The sequence below is a fragment of the Plecotus auritus genome (genome assembly GCF_963455305.1).
Source record: "Plecotus auritus genome assembly, chromosome: 7".
Lineage (NCBI taxonomy): Eukaryota > Metazoa > Chordata > Mammalia > Chiroptera > Vespertilionidae > Plecotus > Plecotus auritus.
The window spans coordinates 63,808,044-63,829,713 of NC_137774.1; the positions used below are offsets into that span (position 1 = coordinate 63,808,044).

The 21,670-nt window shown below is 55.7% G+C and overlaps 2 protein-coding genes across 9 annotated transcripts in view; one reads left to right on the plus strand and one right to left on the minus strand.

The window, feature by feature from the left end:
- SLC5A11 (solute carrier family 5 member 11) overlaps window positions 1–20,013 on the plus strand; it is a 46,658-nt gene extending 26,645 nt beyond the window's left edge. For 6 of the 8 annotated variants that reach the window (XM_080681727.1, XM_080681730.1, XM_080681728.1 and 3 more), the window contains 9 exons: window positions 2,075–2,155; window positions 3,794–3,999; window positions 9,471–9,606; window positions 15,359–15,466; window positions 15,813–15,963; window positions 17,622–17,790; window positions 18,128–18,343; window positions 18,860–19,028; window positions 19,716–20,013. In XM_080681727.1, coding sequence (XP_080537853.1) covers window positions 2,075–2,155; window positions 3,794–3,999; window positions 9,471–9,606; window positions 15,359–15,466; window positions 15,813–15,963; window positions 17,622–17,790; window positions 18,128–18,343; window positions 18,860–19,028; window positions 19,716–19,927 — 1,448 coding nt within the window. In that variant the 3' untranslated portion in view covers window positions 19,928–20,013. The remainder of the gene's footprint in view (window positions 1–2,074; window positions 2,156–3,793; window positions 4,000–9,470; window positions 9,607–15,358; window positions 15,467–15,812; window positions 15,964–17,621; window positions 17,791–18,127; window positions 18,344–18,859; window positions 19,029–19,715) is intronic. The other 2 variants (XM_080681734.1, XM_080681733.1) reach the window with 2 other exon arrangements.
- Window positions 16,735–21,670, minus strand: part of ARHGAP17 (Rho GTPase activating protein 17) — a 109,656-nt gene continuing 104,720 nt past the window's right edge. The window contains exon 21 of the mRNA XM_080681723.1: window positions 16,735–16,803. The gene's annotated coding sequence lies outside the window, so the exon portion shown is untranslated. The remainder of the gene's footprint in view (window positions 16,804–21,670) is intronic.

Here is a 21,670-nt window from a genome sequence, read left to right on the forward strand (position 1 = left end):
GCTGGGAGGAGGGTGAAGCAGCGAACAGATAGACAAAATCTTTGCCCCAAAGGAACTTACATGCTAGTGGGGATGGGAGACGTGAACAAGGAAACTAGTACACAATGTCAGGTGTATTGTCCTAACGAACAAGCGCCAACCAGGAAAGTCAGCAGGTGAGCTGGGAGGCGGGGAGGGTTTCTTCATGGAATGTTGAGCTGAGGCAACAGTTGAACCAGACTTAAGTGAGGAAGGAAGGAGCCATGAGGAGCAGGGGACTTGCTCCAGGCGGAGGGAAGGACAGGCGCAGGATTCTGACATGAGAGCACACTTTGCCTGTTTGAGGGACAGCAAGGGCGATAGAGGTGTCTGAGGCTGAGCAAGCGCAAGGTCCAGGTTGTGCCCGCCCATAGGCAAGGCAGTGACACAGAGGGCTGGGACCGGAGCCTGGAAGGACACAAAATGAGCCTATGAGGGCTGTGTGCTGTGGATCACGGCTGGGGAACCCCGGCAGAGAAGCCACCAACTGGAACAACGCAAAGGCCTCTGCTGCCTGAAGAGCTCGGCTGAGGGTTCAGCGGAGAGGAGCGTGTGCCTGAGCCCAGGGGAAGGGCACAATTGCCACGGGTGCAATTCATCTTCCTGTCTCCTTGTGTGGGGGTCTGTCTCCCCATTAGACTGTCAGCTGGGTGAGGCCCGGCACCCTGCTGTTTTGTTTGCCTCTTTATCCCACTGTGTAGAACTAGGTGGGGACTCACAAGATGTCAGCGATGATCGAATAAAATACTAAGCACAGTGCCTGGCACATGATAAATGCCCCTAAACCTTGGCATCGAAATGATGGTGGGCTTCAGTGGTACCAAACTTTGAGCTCTCACCACGCTCCAGCCAGTGAACGACATGGCAGGACAGCAGGGCACTGGGGCCAGGAGCCAGGCAGGTCTCTCCCACTCAGGGCAGGGCCTGTTAGCAAGGAAGGAGAGTCACAGGAGAACACCACACCCACGGGCATGGATTTTTATTGCCCAGCGACCTTGCCCACTAGTACATGTTTATGCCAGACAAGGGAAAGAGGGAGGAGGGAGTGATAGGGAAGAGACTGGAAAGACTGCCCTGCCCAGAGTTATTACAAGCATTTTTTTGGTGGCAAAACCAAGAATCCTCTGAGACCAACCACCATGACCCTGTTCAGGAAGCCTGTTAGGGCTCTGAAGACCTCACATTCTTTTTCTCATGTTAAAAGCAAAGGTATTCAGAGCGTGGGACTGTGGCCCAAGCACCACTTCCCGTGTCACTTGAAAATTACTGTGTATGGACCCTGGCAAACTTAGGGGCTTAAAACAATGGTGATTGTTGCCCACAATTCATTTCATGGATTGTCTGCAGGTGGGGTTCTGCTGGCCCGCCTGCTCAGTTGAACTGCAGTTAGGTGGCACCTGGAACAGCCGGCTGGAGCCAGAGGACCTCACTCCCAGGGCTGGAGGTCTGTTTGGGAGGTCAGCAGGGCGCTCCCTCCATGTGGACCATCCTCCACTGGGCTAGGCAGGGCTTCTTAAAGAAGCATGGTGGCCCTGGCCAGCGTGGCTCAGTGGGTCCCAGGTTTAATTCTCGGCCCAGTCCAGTCAGGGTGCGTTTGGAAGGCAACTGGTCGATGTGTCTCTCTCACATAAATATTTTTCTCTCTCCCCCTCCCTCCCTTCCACTCTCCCTAAAAAAATAAAAATAAAAATAAATCAATGGGGAAATATTCTCCGGTGAGGACTAAAAAAAGGAAGCATATTGTCAGGGCAACAGAAGAGCAAGCACAGGAGCCCAAGGTCCCCGGAGGCCTCGGCTTGGAGCTGCACGATGTCATTGGTCAGAGCAAGCCATGCTTGGGAGGTAGAGAAATCAACCCCACCTCAACCTGAACGGGGCAGCAAAGCGGAGCTGCAAAACGGGAATGCGCAGGGGGTGTTGTGGCCATCTTTGCAGATGTTAACACTGAGAGATAGCCGCCACTGGATCGTGACCTATCAGGTTCCCTCTGTGACAGAGTGACTCCTCTCTGCCAGGGTGCCCGGCCCTCAACTCAGTCCTCGCCCTCCCTCCCCAGGTGGCCTGGCTGCTGTGATCTATACGGATGCTCTGCAGACTGTGATCATGCTCATAGGAGCACTCACCCTGATGGGCTACAGTAAGTGGGGTCCCCGGCCACTTGGGTGGAGGCCAGCACTCTCTCAGCAGGGACATCTTCCCTCACCACTGGGATCAACACACCCAGCTGTCAAAAGTCCTGCTTGAGGCAGGTGACTTAGCAGAAAGAGAACTGTGCTTATCATGAACACTTGCTGGTTTTATTTAAGTAAAAATTAATAGCTCGCCTATATTAATATGGATGAGTGATTAAATAAATAAATAAATAAATGGGGGTATTTTTTCATCATTTCACTCTTAGCCTATCTATGTCTTTATATTTTAAGCAGGTTCCCTGTAGACATCATATACCAGTAGTTGCTTTTTAAATCTAATCTGACAATCTCCACCTTGTGTGTCTTCAGGTTAATTCCATTCATGTCATTATTGATAGGGTTGGATTAAAATCTACTACTTGCCAGTTGTTTACTTGTTCCATTTGTCCTCCGGCTCCATTTTTCTTCTTTTTAATCCTCACCCAAGGATATTATTTTAGTTTGCTTGGTTCCATTTCTTTCATTTGTGACATGTTTCTTTGTCTCTGTATTTTGGCTGCTTCCCTGTGTTTGTTTCTACATATTAGGTAGAGCTGCTATGTCTCCTGGAATTGGTAGAGTGGCCTTGTGTGCTAGGTGTCCAAGTGGTAGCACCAACCTCCTGTCTTCCAATAAAAAACAACAACAACAACAACAAAACAACACACAAAAAAAGCCTTCCAATATGTAATCTGGTGAGAGCCAGATTTTTTTGAGGTAACCCTGAATCCTTCCAATTAATGAAAAGAAGCAGATTCCAAATGACAGTACTTGATTCTCTTTTAGAGCCGCTCATGCTTATGCAGACACTGTGCCCTTGTGGGTAGTGTCTCGATGAGCCCAGCTCCAGCCCATGAGGTTGGCGCCACGTGGCCCCACTAACAGGTGAGGAAACAGCCTCAGAGAGGGGAGTCACTAGTTCAAGGTCACAAATCTGTGCACCACTCTTGCAGTACCTGAACTGAGAGACACTGAGAAGTTCAGAGGAGAAAGAATGCTTCCTTAAAGCAAGGTTGCTTAGCCTGGGGCCTGTGAGCAGAATTCAGGGCATCTGTAAACCTTGGTTGGGGAAAAAAATCCCACCTCTATTTTGTGAATCTATCATTGAAATTTTGCATTTTTCAATTATAAATGTAGGCAATAAACCATGGCAATATTAGCCATATATATGCCTTTGATACCCCAGAATACCCCAGATGTTCTTATCCAGGTGTTCTTACAATTGATGCTGATGCATTGAAATCCTGTTTGTGCTCAGGGTTACTTTGAAACAAAATTGTTATTAGCCCTCCTGCTAGGTTTTTACTACTTCATGGGCAAATAAATTACTAGCTCATAGTAGTTTTTACGTTTCGATGACTGCCTTTCCTACATTTGATTTCCTTTACAAGCCTACATATTTTGTGTTATGCATTTAGCAATATTATTCTGAAAAGCAACCCATACTCACTCCCAGGCATTAAAAACAAAAAAAGAGGCTGAGACCTTGAAGGTGCTAACTTCCCTTGGTAGCTGTCCTCTAAGTGGGGTTTCACTGTTCCCCAAAATCCTGTTACTGCTGGGATCCCTCTGAGCTCCTGGCAAGCGCTTCCTCTGATGTCCAGGTTTTGCTGCGGTTGGAGGGCTGGAAGGCCTGGCGGAGAAGTATTTCCTGGCTCTGGCCACCAACCGGACTGAGAACAGCAGCTGCGGGCTGCCCCGAGAAGATGCCTTTCATATCTTCCGAGACCCGGTGACCTCCGACCTCCCATGGCCCGGGATCCTGTTTGGAATGACCATGCCATCCCTCTGGTACTGGTGCACAGACCAGGTACGGGCCATGCCCTCAGCACGCTGTGGGTGGCTGTGCCCCGCCTCCTCCCCGCACTGTTCTCTCGTCCGCCTTTCTCCCCCACCATCCTTGATCACGCCTCCCTTTCTACTGTTCTACACGTTATCTTCTTGCTCTGCTCACATGATGGCAAAGTTCAATACACCCTGCTGGCTGCCTGGGAAGATCCGGTGAGCAAAGGAGAGAAGACCTTCTAAGGGAGGATAACACTGGGGCCGGGTATGGTTTGCTCAACACTCAGTGGGCGTCATCCAAGTACCAGGCCCTTAGACATCACCAGGAAACAAACCGCAGGCTCTCGGAGCTCGTGGAGGGGCAGACAGACGGTCAGTAAGTGATGCGCACGTCACAGGTGGTGAGTGGCATTAACAAAAGCAGAGCAGGGCCCGCGGGCTGAGCATCACGCTTCAGGAGGTCACGCTTCGATTCCGGTCGGGCACATGCCCAGGTGCGGATTTAATCTCCAGTAGGGGGCGTGCAGGAGGCAGCTGATCAATGATTCCCTTTCATCATTGGTGTTTCTATTTCTCTCTCTCTCTCCCTTCTTCTCTGAAATCAATGAAAATATATTTTCTTTAAAAAGCAGAGCAGGGACAGAGGGGCTGGGTGTGGGGCGCAATTTTAACTAGGGTGGGAGGGAGATGTGCCTGGGTGACCTGAGCACAGGCTCAGGGAGGAGAGCAGGGCTCCACATGCTGGGGCGGGAGGAGGTTGGCAGCAGAGGGCACCGCAGAGGACACAGCTGGGCACAGCTGTCAGGCACACGTAGCTGGTGTGAGAACACACGGAGGAAAGCAGAAGACCACAGTGTGTAACACGCCCATCTGTAGAGGAAAGGGAACAGGCTGAATCTCTGCACCCACTTGGATGTGCATGAAGGCCCTCCGGGTGGGCGCGCCTAAACTGGAAAAGCGCAGATATTGTGGGCAGGGGAGTCGCTGCACAGCCACTTTCTCAGGCTTCAAACCCAGTGACTATGTCACCAGTTGAAATGTTTTGTTTTGTTTTCTGTTACATCAACATCAGATCCGCGTACCATTTAGAAGCTAAATTGCATAGTTAGAGCTGAGTTTAATGAAGGGAGGCACTGCTGAGAGTGCAGCAAGGTCATGCCCGGGCTGACCTCCGCGTGAGAGCTGAGCCCATCGCAGCCCGGTGCAATACCACAGGCGGCCCCTTTAAGCGGCAGACCCCTCCCCCTCTTTAGAAATCTCAGGTGGGAGAGCCCAGAGAGACAGACCGGGTCTAGGCCAACAGCATGGGCTTCCCGTGAACAGACCCAGAATCCGGTGCAGGCAGCTAACCGTGAGACACGATTAAGTGGGGTTACTGAAAGTTTGAAAGAGGGAAGCGTGAGGAACTGGGTCGCTGTGCTTTTGCTGCAGGGACAGTGAATACGCAAACCATTAAGAACGCTTACGTTTTAACATGGTTTATGGTGCTGCTTGGGCACAGCTGGCCAGCTTACATCCATCAACCTACACCCGCTTCCTTGAGAGTCCTCAGGCCCTTGTGAGCTGCACTCCAGTGTGTACCCCCAAGGCCACCGCTGGCCACCCTGCTTTGTTCAAGAATTGGAGGCTTATCCAAGGGGGCTCGGCCTCCTTCCGAGTGCCAGGTAGGGCGAGGGGGCGCAGAGACCTGAGCCCGGCGCCCACGCCCACAATGATGATGATGACGCGTTGACTGCACAGGGTTGCTGTTGAGCGGGGTCGGCAGAGCCCAAAGCCTGTGGTCCTCATGCGACGCCTTGGCCAGCACAGCATTAGGCTCAAGTTAGAGCAGAGGACAGGCAAGGCAACACCCATTGCTCACGGACTGCGAGCGTGGTCCAGATCGCCCCGGGCAGACATGGAGGTGGCGACTAGCGATCACTAGGAGTAACGGCTCGGCTCGCAAGCGCTTATCGATGCTGTGGCAGTGCCTGCCGCCATCTCCCCACCTCCTGTGCATGAGTGCACCCCCTTCTCCAAGCACTGCCCAGCCTGGAGGCTGCTGCCCAGGGACACCCTCCCCCGGAGGGTGGGTTTCTGAGCAGCGCAGCTGCCTGGAAACTTGCTCAGCCGTCTCTTAAATTCATAGTTGGAGGCTCTACCTTGAGGAATAAGAGCCAGGATTCTCCTCAGTCCCAGCTCCTCCCTAGAAATGGCTGTTTCCAAAGCAGACGCTTCCCGCGGCTCCAGGTGGCCTGGCCAGGACTGCGGCCGCTCCCACGTCACAGAGCAGGAAGAAGCCCCTGCAGGCGCGACACCCTCAGTTTCACCGCCGCGTTCTCAGGGCCTGCGCTTGCTGGGGCCTGTTTGGAGTCCTGAGAAACGATAGAAACAGTGACACCAACTTCTAAACAACTGTGGCCCCGGGCTCCGGAGGGAGGCCTCCCTGCGCCCGTCTGCCTCGGACACGCAGCTCCCACACCTTAGTCTTTCACGTGCAGCATCCGAACAGGAGCAGTGCAGGAGGTGGGGGGTGGGGGGTGTAATCAAACCTGAATGAGCTCTGGGAAAGGTGGGCATCTGTTAGCTCATGGAGCACAGATTGCAGGCACTGAAGTGGCTCCAGGAACCGCGGACTCGGTCCAGTTCCCTCACCATTGCCTTCCTTTCCTTTGCTAATCCTCACCCAAGGATATTTTTTCTATTGATTTTTTTTAGAGAGAGTGGAGCGGAAGGAGGAAGGGGAGAGAGAGAGAAACATCGATGGGAGAGAGACACATCGATTGGTTGCCTCTCACATGTGTCCTGACGGGGCCAGGGATCAAGCCTGCAACTGAGGTACCTGCCCTTGACCAGGAATCAAGCCCATGACCCAACACTCTGACGGCTGAGCCACACCAGCCAGTGCGCCATCATCTTCCTCTCTCACCCGCTGACTTCGTTGTCTCCCACCTCGGGCCAACGGGAAGGGGGCTGGCAGTTCCTAAGTCCAAACCCAGTGCTGCAGTGCTGGCTCTGACTGGCCCAGTGCGGGTCAGGTGCTGACCCCTGGGCTAGGCGACTGTGCCCGCGATGATTGGCAGCTGTGTGAAGAGGGCATGGATTTTAAAGGAAGGGTGGGACACTGGGAAGACTCCCACACTGATGTCCACTATAAAACGAAAGGGGTTCCCACCTGGTCACCATGGTAATGGCACAGTTCACTCCTGCTTGTCCACAGTTCACTGCACCTGCGCAGAGAGGGGCTGGTGCCCTCCAAGGCCCCTGCCTTCTCCAGACGCTCCAGGACCCAATGCCTAAGGAAGCAGGAGAGAAAGCTCTGAGCCTGTGGGATTCCATCTGGAGGCTGGAAGAGGGCTGAGGGAACCAGTCTCCTCGGCAGAAAACGCTCTGGGGAAAGCCATGCCCTTTGAGGGGGTAGATCTTGGCAAGGCCTACCTTCACTCCACCCAACAGAGAGTTTTTGAGGAGGCACCAGACAAGACGTAGGCACACTGTGTGCCGTAGCCACAAGCCCAGACATCCCAATCCTGTGGGCAGCCATGCGCCCGGCCCTCGCCAGGCCCTCTCCTAACTCCTCACTCCAACCAGACACGCGCGCTGCGCTTCTCTCCGTCCTCCTTCCTGCTCTTGCCTGCTCACCTCCGTCCTTTTAGGGCCCCTCCACCACCAGGACAAAGATCATTCATAAAAAGCAGCCACGCCTTTACACCTGCCGGGTATTCCCCCACGACCACCTCCCTGCTTCGGCCATGGCCAGCGTTAGCAGTTTTCCCGTGTCTGAACTGTGGTTGTGTGGCTGTCTGATCTGGTTTCCAAGCTCTAGCTCCCTTCTCTCCTGGGACTTGATTGAACGTCTTTCTCTGGTTTCATCCAACAACAGCAGTGACAACGACAATAACCACTAGTGGTCTCTCTGCGTAAGAGCTGCTAAGCACCTCAGAACAAGCTGCTGTGATCCCCATTCGGCAGATGGGAAGACTGAGGGCTCACAGAGACCTGGTGGGGCAGGGATCCACACTTGAGTCTGTCTGCGCTTCATTTGCTCCGAATCACCAACTGGATGGTCTTCATTCTGGGGTTTATCCAGAACCTAGTGTAAGAGAGAACCTCCCCAGCTGCATACCCACCGCCTGTCGCCAAGCCCACTACCACGACCTCTCCTGACAGGCCTCCCACCTTCCCACCCAGAGAGGGGACGTCTGTGCCCGCTGTTGTGGGAGGAGGAAGGGGGCAGATGCGTGCCAGGTGCCGGGGCGGATGAGCTGGAGCTGGAGGGCCCTGCTCCCGCGCGTTCATTCCTCCTGGTCACCCTTTTTCCCAGCCAGATGTTGGTTACTTATTCAGTGCACCTGACGACTGTCCCTTGTAGGGCCTGAAAGTTACAAAAGCAGGCTCCTCAGTCTGGGTGGCCACTGTGACCAGGGCTCTTTGGAGTTCTGGCTGGCTGATGGTGGTGTCCAGTGGGCACAGGTGCCTGCCCTGGGGGGCCCCCAGGCTCAGGTGGTGCCGTTGTTATGGAGTTGGACATTGGCCTCGATCATGTCGTTTTCTGGCAATTATGTGACAGGGTCCACGGGCCTGGCGTCAAACAGTTTCCCCCCAAAAAGAGGGCATGTCTGCACTGCTGAGCCTGCAGCAGGCGGGGTGTGGTGTGGGTGGGGGCAGATCCTGCCTCCCGACACTTCCCATTCAGGATTCTTGGCTGATTTGGTGAGGATCATGGTTGTCTGCAGAAAAAACACAGTTTAAGTCTTTATTTCTTTTACCTTGCCTGATTGAGAGGTGGGTAATAGCAACAGTAACAATGAATATTTACTGGGCAGTTATTTGTCAGACCCTATTCTAAATATTCTAAATGGTTAGACTTCATTTAATTGTCGAAACAGTTCTAATATTCTCCCCATTTTATAGATCAGGAAACTGAGGCAAGGAGAGGTGAAAGTGTTTGCCCACGACCACAAGCAGAGAAATGGGGGAGTGGGACTTGAACCCCAGCTATCAGTTTGCAATTGGCACATAAGCCAGCCTGGTACCGCTGGACTGAGGGCTCAAACGGTGCCATCGGAAACGGCTCCTCCGTGCTCAGCCCCTCGGCCTCCTTCCTCCGCGATAACTCTGGTCTCAGGCCGGTTTCCTGCTCTGCGGAGGCAGCGGCAGCCCTGGCAGGGAGCCTCCGGTGGGGCTGCAGGCGAGAGGGGCCCCTCGGCTTTGCCCCGTTTAGGGAAAGGTCCTCGTGGAGCTGTGACTGGCCTGCATAGGGTGCGTACGTTTTTCTTCACCTGCCAGGGAAGTGAGGAACTCTATGGAGAGCTCTAATGGGCCAGGTCCAAGCCCAGAAAAAGGAGCAGAGAGGGCAGGGTGGGATCGTAGTTATCCTCACTGACCACAGGGGTTGAGGAGAGGAGAGACACCTCCTCAGGGAGAAGCCGGGAGCCCAGGCCCGAGTGCACTGCGCTGCGAGGACGGTGCCTCTCAGCGTGCGAAGGCGCCCAGCGCCGTCACCCCGTCTTCCAGGTGATCGTTCAGCGGAGTCTGGCGGCCAAGAACCTGTCCCACGCCAAAGCGGGCTCCCTGATGGCCGCGTACCTGAAGGTGCTGCCCCTCTTCATTATGGTCTTCCCCGGGATGATCAGCCGCGTCCTCTTCCCAGGTGAGAGGCCGCGGGAGGAGAGGCCCCGGGGCTGCGTCTCAGGCCTGTGAAGTGTCTGGAACATTCTACCGACTCGCTAAGAGCACGTGGCTGGAGGCCCTTCCTGGTGATGCAGGGGGTGTCTGCCCGGCACTGACGGGCTCTCCACCACCTCCCAGCCCTGGGCACATCCCGAGGGCGGCCAGCGAGTCGGGGGAGACCACCTGGGGCCTTGCCACCAATGGGGCTAAGAGCTGTGGTCTCGATGTGGTCCCTGTGGCCTCCTGTTGAGAGTTCCTCCCACACCTCAGTGTCCGAGCCCGGGGGACTGTGGCCCAATGGACCCCTTTGGGGAACTTTCCTTAACAAAAACCCAGGCTAGCAAAGCGTGTGTGTGTGTTGGTGTGTGTGTGTTGGTGTGTGTGTTGGTGTGTGTGTGTTGGTGTGTGTGTTGTGTGTGTGTGTTGGGGTGTGTGTGTTGGGGTGTGTGTGTGTTGGTGTGTGTGTGTGTTGGTGTGTGTGTGTGTGTTGGTGTGTGTGTGTTGGGGTGTGTGTTGGTGCGTGTGTGCGTGTGTTGGTGTGTGTGTGTGTTGGTGTGTGTGTGTTGGTGTGTGTGTGTGTTGGTGTGTGTGTGTGAGTGTGTGTGTGTGTGTGTGTGAAGGGATGAGGCTGTGCGGTGGGGATTGAGCAGAACTGGGTGGGTGTAACTGGGAGTCCTGGGGTGTTGGGAGTGGTGATCTGGAGGGAAGAAGATCCTCAATGTCCACCCATGAGCTCCCAGGGAGGGCAAGGCAGAGTGCTCCATCTGATGCCTCATCCCCTGGGCCACACAGAGGTAATGAGCGGGTGGGTGAGGTGCTGCTGGGAGGTCCGGAGGGCACGATGGTTCAGGACAATGTGGGGGGGGGTAGCTGGGGGAGAGTCAGGGAGCTGTCTGTGGAGCTGAACTTGGGGCTTGTGTCTCGGGGCCCAGTCGGAAGAACTGAGAGTAACGGTCCTATTTCCAGGGAAGGGCAGTCCAGTGGGAGTGAGAACTGGCTCCTGGGTTTGCGGGGACTTGAAGGAGCATCTACAGCAACTGGGCAGGCTCAGACATGAACAGAACGTGCCTCAAAACAGCCCGCCTTCAGTGCTCCCTACAGCTCCGCGAGGGGCCGGCAGTGGCTGGGTCAGGGGCGGCTGCTGACCGCCCGGAGCCCGCGTCTCGGCTCTGCCCTTCACTGGCTGTGTGACCCCAACATGTCACTTAATCTGTCTTCGTCTCCGCTTCCTCGTTGGTAACGGGATGACACTGGCCAAGCTTCACGCATTCCTGGTGTGCGGAAAGCACTCCACAAGTGCCCACTCTTGTTTTCACACTCGTGTTACCTCCTTTATCCTCCACGACCTCACGAGGTGGGCACTGCTGTCATTTTCACCGACAGGTGAGGAAGCTGGAGCTCGGAGAAGCTAGCTCGCCAGCTGCTTATGCGCCACGTGCTGCACAGCGACCGTGAGGGGGGTGCAGGGGGCTCTGGGGCCCTCCGAGAACAAGCATACGCTCCGGCGGCCGTGGGACCTCACCCCGCGGCAGGACAGAAAGAATAAGCGGGAAGAGAAATGAGATGTTCCGGGCTGTGCTGTGCTGTGAGGGTCACAGGGGTGCTGGCAGGACCCCTAATGGAAGAGGCCACAGTCAATCCTCACGGATGGTTTGGAGTGTATTTTAGAGCGAAGCCAACAGATCAGTGATGGGATGCCGTGGGCTAAGGAGAGAGAGGGCTCTGGCTCAGTCCCGGGATAAGGGACTCACCAAAAGGTGTGTGGCTGGTGCGGGTGAGCAGGGTTTAAACCCACATGCACCTGTCCCCGAACACTGACTCAGCCACGCTCCTGTCGCTCTCAGAAAGTCGCATGTTAAGCTTTGGACCTATTCTCTTAACAGTCAGCCAACCAACAGTGTTTCATTAAATGAAACAAAAGGTCGTGTCCTACACTTCTAAGGACTCGGTAGTGTAACCGATGAGTCTGGTTTCGTGAAAAAGTAGCATGAACTGTAGGTCAGCACACTGCAGCACTTGGGACAGCAGTGCATGCAGGAGGGTTGGGGTAGTGCGAGGGCGTGAGGGCATCGTGTGTGGGAAGCCCTGGACCAGGGCTTTTCGGAGCAAGGTCCTCGGCAGCATCAGTCACACCTTCGGACCTTTTCAGCCCCAAAACACTTCTGCATCGAATCTCTGGCTTCTGTTTCTAACAGCCCACCGGGCGATTGCGAAGCCCTGGCCTATAGTGCCAGCCTCGGGCAAAGCCACTGAGCTCCGGAAGCAGCTAAGGATTGGAGGCCTAGGCGTGGTACTCACTGGCTGTGGGATGTGGAGGCGCCATTTAACCTCTCTGTGCCTCGATTTGCGTGTCTTTTGTTGTTAATCCTCACCCGAGGACATTTTTCATTGATTTCAGAAAGAGTCGGGTGAGGGAGGAGAGAGAGAGAGAGAGACATCAATGTGGGAGGCAACCAATCGATGTGTCTCTCTCACATACGCCCCGGGCTGGGGATCGAGCCTACAACTCATGGACATGTTCTTGACCAGAATCGAACCTGCCACCCTTCAGTCCGCGGGCTGACGCTCTAACCCAGCCGTGGGCAAACTACGGCCCACGGGCCAGATCCGGCCCGTTCGGCTGTTCTATCCGGCCCGCGGAGCCGAAAGAGCCGAGGGTTCTCTTGCTCTCCCCTCCGCTCCTTTACTTTGAATTTATATTAGTTCACACAAACACTCCATCCATGTTTTTGTTCTGGCCCTCCAGTCCAGTTTAAGAACCCATTGTGGCCCTCGAGTCAAAAAGTTTGCCCACCCATGCTCTAACTACTGAGCCCAGCTGGCTGGGCAGCTTACTTGTCCTGAAAAGCTGTGTAACAGTATCTTCGCCGAGGAGTCGCGAAGATTGCATGCGAAGGGGTGTGCACAGTGCTTGTCTACAGCCTGCATCCTCATGAGCCTCCATGAATGCAGGCGTCTGGAAGGAGGTTTTGTGCTGTTTGCACCTGACTCTGCTGGGGGCACCCTGCATTTCAAGCCTCAGAGGGCCTGACACAGAGCCCACCCGTATTTGAACGGTTGGTTAACCCCGGAGAGGCGAGCAGACACTAGGGTGGGGTTGGCTCATTTAGAACTTAGCCGTGCCCACGGATGTCCTATGGTGAACATATTCTTGAGACAGAACACAATTTCCTGCCTCAAACGTGCTTTGTAAACCTTGTAACCGGCATGTCTTTCATGGTTGGAGGTTGCATTCCTAGAAGCTCGACAAAAGCTTTGTAGCTAATGGAATATGGCAGGGGGTCCTGTGTCTCAGTGTGCCGGAAGAGAGGCACTTCTGAATGAGAGGCAGGGCCCACGGACTGTAACGTCAACTTGACCTTGGCCCCATCTGGGAGGCTTCTCACCATGTTCCAGCCATGAGAGTGTTTCTGATTTTTTCCTAAACTTCTTCAGAAGAGTCATAAAAAGCCAAGAACTTTGGCTTCTTACAAGCATTTTTCTCAACAATATTGCTTCTTCTCAATACTTCTTATTAAATGTCATTTTTGGTCCACAGTTTTTAAAAAAACATTTTTGTTGATTTCAGAGAGGGAGTGGGAGAGAGAGAGAGATGGAAACATCAATGATGAAGAGAATTATTGATCGGCTGCCTCCTGCATGCCGCACACTGGGGATCGGCCTAAAACCGGGTCATGTGCCCTTGACCAGAATTGAATGGTGATCTCCTGGTTCATAGGTCGATGCTCAACCACTGAGCCACACCGGCCAGGCTGGTCCAGTATTAATTTGTCTAAGGTTGAACCAGAGATTTGGGGGCATCCACTTTCATTCCATAGCAATTGCTATCAGTATGATAAATTGGGCCTCAGCACCCGTTTCTTTTTTTAAAATCTTTATTGTTTAAAGTATTACATATGTCCTCCTTTTTCCCCCTTTGACCCCCTCTGACTCAGCACCCATTTCCTCTGCCATTGACGGATGTTAGTGGAGAGAAGGTCCCAGCCTTGAAAAGACCAGCCAGGGCGCTGGGGGCCTCTAGGCAGACCAGCGGGGTGCGGGGGTGGCTCTTGGGCTTCCCAGTGGAAGAAAGGGCCTGGGGCTATTGCCACCTCTTAGGTTTATGCTCCATTAGACAAGAAAATCAAGCCACATTATGGACTTTTAAATTGTGGTGGGCTCACATGTTCCTGGTGATTAAATGAGCAGTTTCAACGCAGATAGAAACATACAGGCTAATATACAACCTCGCCTGGAGATGCTGCCGAACCCCAGCATCCGAGGCCAGGGTGCACTTGAACTTGAGGCCCTAAATGGTCACCGTAACGCAGGTGTTGTGAGAGAACCAGGGGGAGCTGGTGTTAGCGCCATGGGGGGCTGCCCGCCCGACCTGGAGTGGCTCCCGGTTGCCACCGAAGGTGGGTGGGAAGGCCATGGTGCCATCAGTGAGGAAGGACGGAGGCTTTGGATGGAGCGGAGGGAGGGCCTGGGAGCTATTTGTAGGCTTGAGTCCACCTGGTGAAGGGAGGAGAAGAGTCACAGTGGATGCGGGGGTGAGCGGGTGGGGCTGGCATCAGTTAGCTCAGGTGTGAGGGGCTGGGGAAGACAGAGGTGAAAAGAAAGTAGCCTCTCCCCAGCCCGTTTGCTCAGTGGATAGAGTGTGGGCCTGCAGATGGAAGGGTCCCGGGTCCAATTCCGGTCAAGGACATGGACCTCAGTTGCAGGCTTCATCCCCAGTCCTGGTCAAGGTGTGTGTAGGAGGCTGCCAACGGACATCGTCTCTCTCTCCCCCTCCCTTCCACTCTCTCTAAAAATCAATGGAAAAAGATCCTCAGGCAAGGATTAAGGAAGGAAGAAAGAAAGAAAGAAAGAAAGAAAGAAAGAAAGAAAGAAAGAAAGAAAGAAAGAAAGAAAGAAAGAAAGAAAGAAAGAAAGAAAGAAAGAAAGAAAAGAACGAAGGAACGGAAGGAAGGAAAGAAATGTAAAGAAAAAGAAAGCTAGACTTCAGACAGGTGCCAAATCACTGAGATAATACGGAGAGTTCTGAAGGGCCTGGGGGCCAGGGAAGGCAGGGGTGGGGGTGTTACCTGGGGGCCAGGGAAGGCAGGGGGGGTGTTACCTGGGGGCCAGGGAAGGGGGGGTGTTACCTGGAGGCCAGGGAAGGGGGGGGGCTACCTGGGGATCAGGGAAGGCTTGGGGGGTTTATGTGAGAGAACGCTGCCCAGGGAAGCACAGGACCCGCACAGAAGGGCAGGAAGAGGGGGTGAGAGTTCAGAGCCAGCACAGCTGGGTTTGCATGCGTCTAAATGAGAAACAGCTGTTGAACTACCGGAGCTACTGGGAAGATGGGGAAAGAAAGTTAAAACACATTGCCACGTGTCAAGCGATGGTGCTCTCCTTTGCACTGGGAGGAGCTCAGGCATTGCTGGGGTCCCTTGTGGGGGGGCGGGGGTGGAGCCCGATGCAGGCCGCTGTGCTGGGACTGCCGCCAGGTGCCAGCCGCACCTGAGCTCCCGTGGTGGCAGCCGCACTGCCGACTGCCTGAGTCAGACCTGCGCCGAGAGTGGTGCTCCCGGTCCATCCTCACCAGAGCCTCACATTACTGTCCCAATTTACAGAGGAGGAAACCGAGGTTCAGGCAGGGTAGGCAGGAGGGTCATGCTTGTAAAGCCCGGCTCCTTTGCATGTCACGGAGCCATGAACTTACGTACCCTAATCCTCCTCCCGGTGCCTCTGGCCTGTCTCCTCCCCAGATCAAGTGGCCTGTGCCGATGCAGAGATCTGCCAGAAGGTCTGCGGCAACCCCTCGGGCTGCTCTGACATTGCATACCCCAAACTCGTGCTGGAACTCCTGCCCACAGGTAACGAGCCCCCTCCCCAGCCCCCGGAGCACCCAGGGAGGAGGGCACTGGCTGGCTCTGCTCGGAGGGAGGGACACGAGGGTGGTGGTGAGAGGCAATGGGCTCGGGGCCGAAGGACTGAGCCCCAGAGCCAGGGCCCCGGTTGAAGCCCAGGCCCTGGCCCGGCCGGGGCCCCGGGCCCCCCCCCCCCCCCCCCGCCTTCCTCACAGCACCCACCTAAGCACTGCTTCCTCAGAGGTGAGCCCCCTGGGGCCAGGCGGCTTTGGGCCTGGGTCGGGGTCATGAGTGAAGGCAGGGCTGTGAGTAGGAGAGGCCCAAGGCCCACAGACTTCCCTTCTGCCCCCAGGGCTCCGAGGGCTCATGATTGCTGTGATGGTGGCGGCGCTCATGTCCTCCCTCACCTCCATCTTTAACAGTGCCAGCACCATCTTCACCATGGACCTCTGGAACCGCCTGCGGCCTCGGGCGTCTGAGAGGGAGCTCATGATTGTGGGCAGGTGAGCTCTTCTTGGGTGGGGCCAGGCCAGGGAGGGAGCTGCCGGGTACTGGGGAGGAGCACGCTGAGCCCACCAGGGGCAACGTCCAGCCAGCAACTCACCCGGCCTCAGCCTCCGCTGATGGCGAAAATAAGGCACATTAGGACCCCATTCATTCATTCATTCACTCAGGAGATGTTCGCCCTGGTGGTGGCTCAGGGGCTAGAGCGTCGATCCACACACAGACTGAAGGGTCTCAGGTTTAATTCCTGCTCAAGGGCACCGATCTGGGTGCAGGTTTGATCCCCACCCCAGTCAGGGCATGCTGATTCTCTCTCTCTCTCTCTCTCTCTCCCTTCCACTCTCTATGGAAAAAAAATATCCTCAAGTGAGGATTAAAAAAAATAAGAGATGTTCAATGAGCACCTACTATGTGCCAGATGCCGGACATAAAGCAACAAAAAGCAGCAGCTCGGCTCTGTATTCACGGAGCTAGTGAAGGCTAAACAGCCAGGCAACGCAGCTCCAACAGTGCTATGACTGGGAGCCAGGAGACCTAGGGTTCAGAGGGGGGTCCCCAACCTGGACTGGGACCTGAGGTGGGGAAAGAAGTGAGCCAGGTAAAGGGAGGAGGGTGTCCTGGGTTTTTTTATGGGGGAGGGGGAAAGGTTTCTCTACCAAGCCTTCCGCAAGTCCTGAAGTCTAACGGGAACAGAAGTGACACGAATGAGTGGCATGTAAATTTTATGTAAAATACATGTAAATAAGCACCTTGTGGCTCTGTGTGGGGAGGTGCATCCTGAGAGCTGGCTTAGCCTTGGGCTAGGGAAAGAGTTCCTTGGTCTGACACCAAAAGCATGGCTGTAAGAGAAAAAACGGTGACTTCGCCAGCATTAAAGAATGCAAGACAAGCACAGACCGGGAGGAAATATTTGCACACCATATATCTGATAAGGTGTAATGTAGAATAACCTACCAGACAAGGCTGTAACCTAGGAAACTACAGCGTGACACCACCACACACTATATGGGAAAGACAGGCTGGAGGCGGGGACACGGGAACTCGTGCATGCAGGTCACAAGGCCAAGGGCTCAGCCATTCGCAACGGTTTGGCAGTTTCTTAAACAGCTGAACATACACTTACATACACCCCAGCGACTGCTGTCCTAGAGATGGAAACAGAAGTCCGCACAGAAACCTGTCCACAGTGTCCTTGTAACAGCCGGGTCGCAGAATCACCAATGTCCACGTGCGCAGGGAGGACACACAAGGGTTTCTATGGGACACTCGTCACAATAAAAATGAAATGGATGCACGATGCAGGGGTGAACTTCAAAGGCATGCTACGTGAAGGAAGCCCACTGCCCAGACGCAGGCTGTATGGCCATTTCCGTGAAATGTCCGAAGGGGCAACCTGCAGACAGAGCAGGGAAGTGCTTGCTTAGGGTGGATGTTCCTCCCTCCCTCCCTCCCTCCCTCTCTCTCTCCCCCTCTCCCTCTCACTCTTCCACAAGCATGACCTGTACATGGGGGAGCTTTCTGCACGGTGGATGTCCTAAAACTTGATTGTGGTGATGGTTGTAGAAGTGACTGGATTGTAACTGCCTCCATAAAGCTATGAAAATGCGAGAAATGTTCGGGGGAGATGGCACTGACGGCGTCTCTCCGCCCGCTCCAGGGTGTTCGTGTTGCTTCTGGTGTTGGTCTCTATCCTCTGGATCCCCGTGATCCAGGCCAGCCAGGGCGGCCAACTCTTCATCTACATCCAGTCCATTAGCTCCTACCTGCAGCCGCCTGTGGCTGTGGTCTTCATCATGGGGTGTTTCTGGAAGCGGAGCACTGAGAAGGTGGGTGGCCACCCGCTGTGCGAGACCCCAGGCCACACAAGGAGGGGAGGTGGGGACTGGAGAGGGGACCTGAGGGTGTCTGGACTGGGGTGTTGCTAGGGAGGATGGGTTCTGTGGAGGAAGATACAGGGAGGGTGTTACCTGTCCGTCAAAAAACAATGGGTTCTATTCTGATGGACTTTCCCATGAACAGGGAAGCTGATGAACTGCATGTGGAAGGCAGAGAGGTAGCATCACTAGAGAGGCGGCTTGGAGACGGCTCGCTGAGGTTTCTGGAGGCCCGAGCCAGCCCCCCGCAGCCCTGGTGGCACTAAGACGGCCTTGATCTGATTTGCAGGGCGCCTTCGCTGGTCTGACCGTGGGCCTTCTCCTGGGCTTGGTCCGGCTGGTCCTGGACTTCGTTTACACACAGCCGCAGTGCCACCAGCCTGATGAGCGCCCCGCTGTGGTGAAGGGTGTGCACTACCTCTACCTCTCCACCATCCTGTCTGCGGTCACCCTGGTCACCATGTCCGCCGTGAGCTGGCTCACAGAGCCACCCTCCACGGAGAGGGTACATTTGGGTTTGCTGCTGGACCCATTGAGACCCTTCGCTGCACGCGACAGGAAGGGACCCGCACTGGGGCGTTAGGCGGCGCTTGGCTGCAGGCTCAGACCGCCGGTCAGATCCCACCTTTTCCGCCGCTTCTCTTCTCAGGCCCGCGAGGGGCTGGCAGCTTCTGGGGGTTTATCCTAAGGTCACTGAGCAAAAGCACAAACATTTGTCCAGCATTTCCAGCAAAGCTCCCAATTCTCATCGCTCGCCTGCGAACCCATAGGTCCCCGTGGCGCAGAAATGGTGGAGCTGAGGGGCTGACCGCTGGGTCCCACACCCCAGGGTGGGGTTTGTTAAGAAGCTGGGGGAGTACGTGCAGAAGGTCCATGGCTCTGAGGCCTGGGGAGCTGAACTTGGAGGGGCGTGGAGTGAGGGGAGGGCTGGGAGCGGACTCAGAGGGCAGGCTGAGCTTGGGGCAGGCAGGGCGAAGAGAGAGGGATGACCACCTGTCTCACGGCCATCTCTGCTCCCTAGGTCAGTCGCCTGACCTGGTTCACGCGCCATGACCCCATGGTCCAGAAGGAACAGGTGCCACCAGCCACTCCACCACCCACCACCCTCCCTCCGAAGGGGCCGGTGGAGACCAGCAGCCACAACCTGCCGCTGGAGGCCCTTCAGGGGAGCGAGGCCAAACCGCACCACCGTGAGTGGCACCCTCAGCGTCAGGCGCCTCCAGGAGCACGTATCAGGGGGTTTCCTTCTGAAGTGGGTTCTCTAGTGACTTTCAACAGCTTCCTCTGGTGGGCGACTTAACACGCACTGGTTGAGGTTTCCCATAAAATCCCTGATTTCCATCTTCTCTTGAGAAATAGGAAGACCTGGCAACACTGCCCACACGTGTGCCCAGGAACCATGTCTAGAGCTGTGAGCAGGCGCCCCTGAGGCCCGGATTGCCCTCCAATTAGCCAAGGTCCCACCAGCCCCTACTGTCTCCACGACCCTGGGGCGGGGCTGTCATTTATCGTCCCACATGGCCGTTACAACCCATTTATGGCTATGAACCCATGCCAACCTAAAGTGGGCACAAGGCTACGTGTTTCAAGGAAAACAAGAGAGTAGTTCCTGGTGGAAGTGAGGAATCTTCGGACATGTTGACTATGCCAAGGGGCCCTCGACTCCTGCAAATGGTGAAAAGTCTAAACATCCCAGTTTCCCAGAGTAGAGCAGCCTCCCAGAAATAAGGTATTAAGCACACCTGCCAGGAAAGGTGCCAGGAAAGGTCAGCCAGTCTTGATCACAGTGTGTAGGAACGCCCGGCGAGGCCCTCTCTTCTCTCCTCTTCTCCGGAGACACGGCCCTTCCCGACGGCCTGGATTTGGGTTCTTTCTAGGCGCCGGGACGCAGAAGCAGAAGCAGTCCCACGCGGTGAGGGCCCTGCTGTGGCTGTGTGGCATGGACGACAAAGGCCCGGCGGAGCCCAGGAGCAGTGCGGAGCCCGCCATCGCGTCCCTGGAAGAGCACCCCTTGGTGAAGGCCCTTCTGGACATCAACCTCGTCCTCTGCATCGGCTGCGGCGTCTTCCTCTGGGGCTACTTTGCTTAGTGTGGGCGGAGCGGGGCCCTGCTCTCGATTGGTTTTCAATGTCCCTTTTTAATGAGGGGAAATAAAGCTTTGTTTACATCGTGGCTTCAAGGGTGTTTATGGGCCATTTTCCACATGACATTTAGCTCCTTTCTTCTAAAAAGGCATGAAGGTTGGGAGCTGGGAACCGGAGAGCAGTGTAAAAGCTTCCTTGTCTCCAAAAGCTGGTTGTTCCCTCTTCCTGCCCATGTGCGACAGCAACGGCCAAATCCGCAGGGACGCGGGAGCCTGGTCGTGAGACCTCCAGCCGGCAGCAGCCACGCCTGGGCCGGTGCTGGCCTTCGACCTCCCCCCGCTCCCCGCCAACATGCAAGGTGCCCGAGGTGAACTGCACCCTGCCTCTCCCCTCCGCTCTCGCTGCCCCGCTGCAGGCTTTCTCACGGTGGTACTTGCTTCTTGATATGGTCTTGAGCACGCGCCTGGGTTGGTGCTGGAATCTTGCGCTAGCAAAGAATCGGGGAATTGTGTGCCTCCCCAGATGCTGCTCTGCCTGTGTTTCTCTGCTTGATTCCCCACAAGGATGCTTCCCTAAACCTCCAGCCAGGAGGATGGACGACTCCACCACGAACCTCTACAGCGAGGGCTTTCGACCTGAGGAGCCCCCCTGCTCGGTGCGGAGCCCTCCTGATTCCTCTACTCTGGGTCACGAAGGGGCCTGAGGGCACAGCCTGGAGGGGCAGTTTGCCCCACGCACAGCTGAGAGCAAGGGCAGGCAGCGGCGAGCCCGACCGCCCTGGGAGCCCAGAGCCATGAGCTCTCATCCTTGTCCTGGGATAAGGGGCTGGAGCAGTGCATTTACTGGACTGATAGTGACGAGTGGGGCAGACTCTCAAAGGACCCTGGTTTCCAGACTTCAAAGGAACACGGACAGGAAACCCCGGGTCTGTGGAAAAGCCGGTCGCTCGGTAACACCTTGATGCCCTCGACACCGGGAGCAGCCTGCACCAAAGGGCAGTGGGCTTGCTCAGGCCTTGGCCTGTCCACACCTCGCTTTTCCACGCTAATGCAAGTGGCAGCTGTGGCCTGGACAAGGGCACCCACCTCCTGGGAAAGGGCCCATGCACAAATGAGGCCACTATGCAGACCCCACCTCCGTTCAGCGAGAGCCTGAGCTGGTGTCAGCACGTGGCGCCATGGAGGCTTAGGGCCCCTCTCCTGGCCGCAGGGTGGGATCTGGGCGCTGCCCTGGACGGTCAGTCACACTGAGCTCTGCGGCCGGCCACCAGTTGGGGTCAGACGTGCATTTCAGAGAGAGTTGTCACCAGGCACGCCCAGGCCACCCCCACCTCCCCTTGGACGCCCCGCCCGGCCTTCCTGCCCCTCATCTCTCCTGCTCTCCAGCCACAGGCAGAGGCTGATGTGATCAAGCCACTCTGCTGAGGCCCCTCAATGCCCTTCCCAGACCCCCGGGCAGGCACTGAGGGCCAGGCCCTCCAGCTTCCACTTGGACTCGCTCCCTTTGTGGGCTCATGATACTCACTCACACCCCCACCTCGGGCTGCACACAGTGGCCCTAAGCATGATTACAAATATCCTCTCCCCTCCGCCTAAACCAACCCCTCCATCTTCGGGCTAACTCCTAGCCTCTGCGCAAACACCACTTCCTCCAGGAAGCCCTGCTCCCTGGCGCCCACGTGCCGTCAAGGCCAGTATCACACTTCGTTGATTACTTGTCTTCCCTCCGGGAGCTTAAGTCCCTCAGAG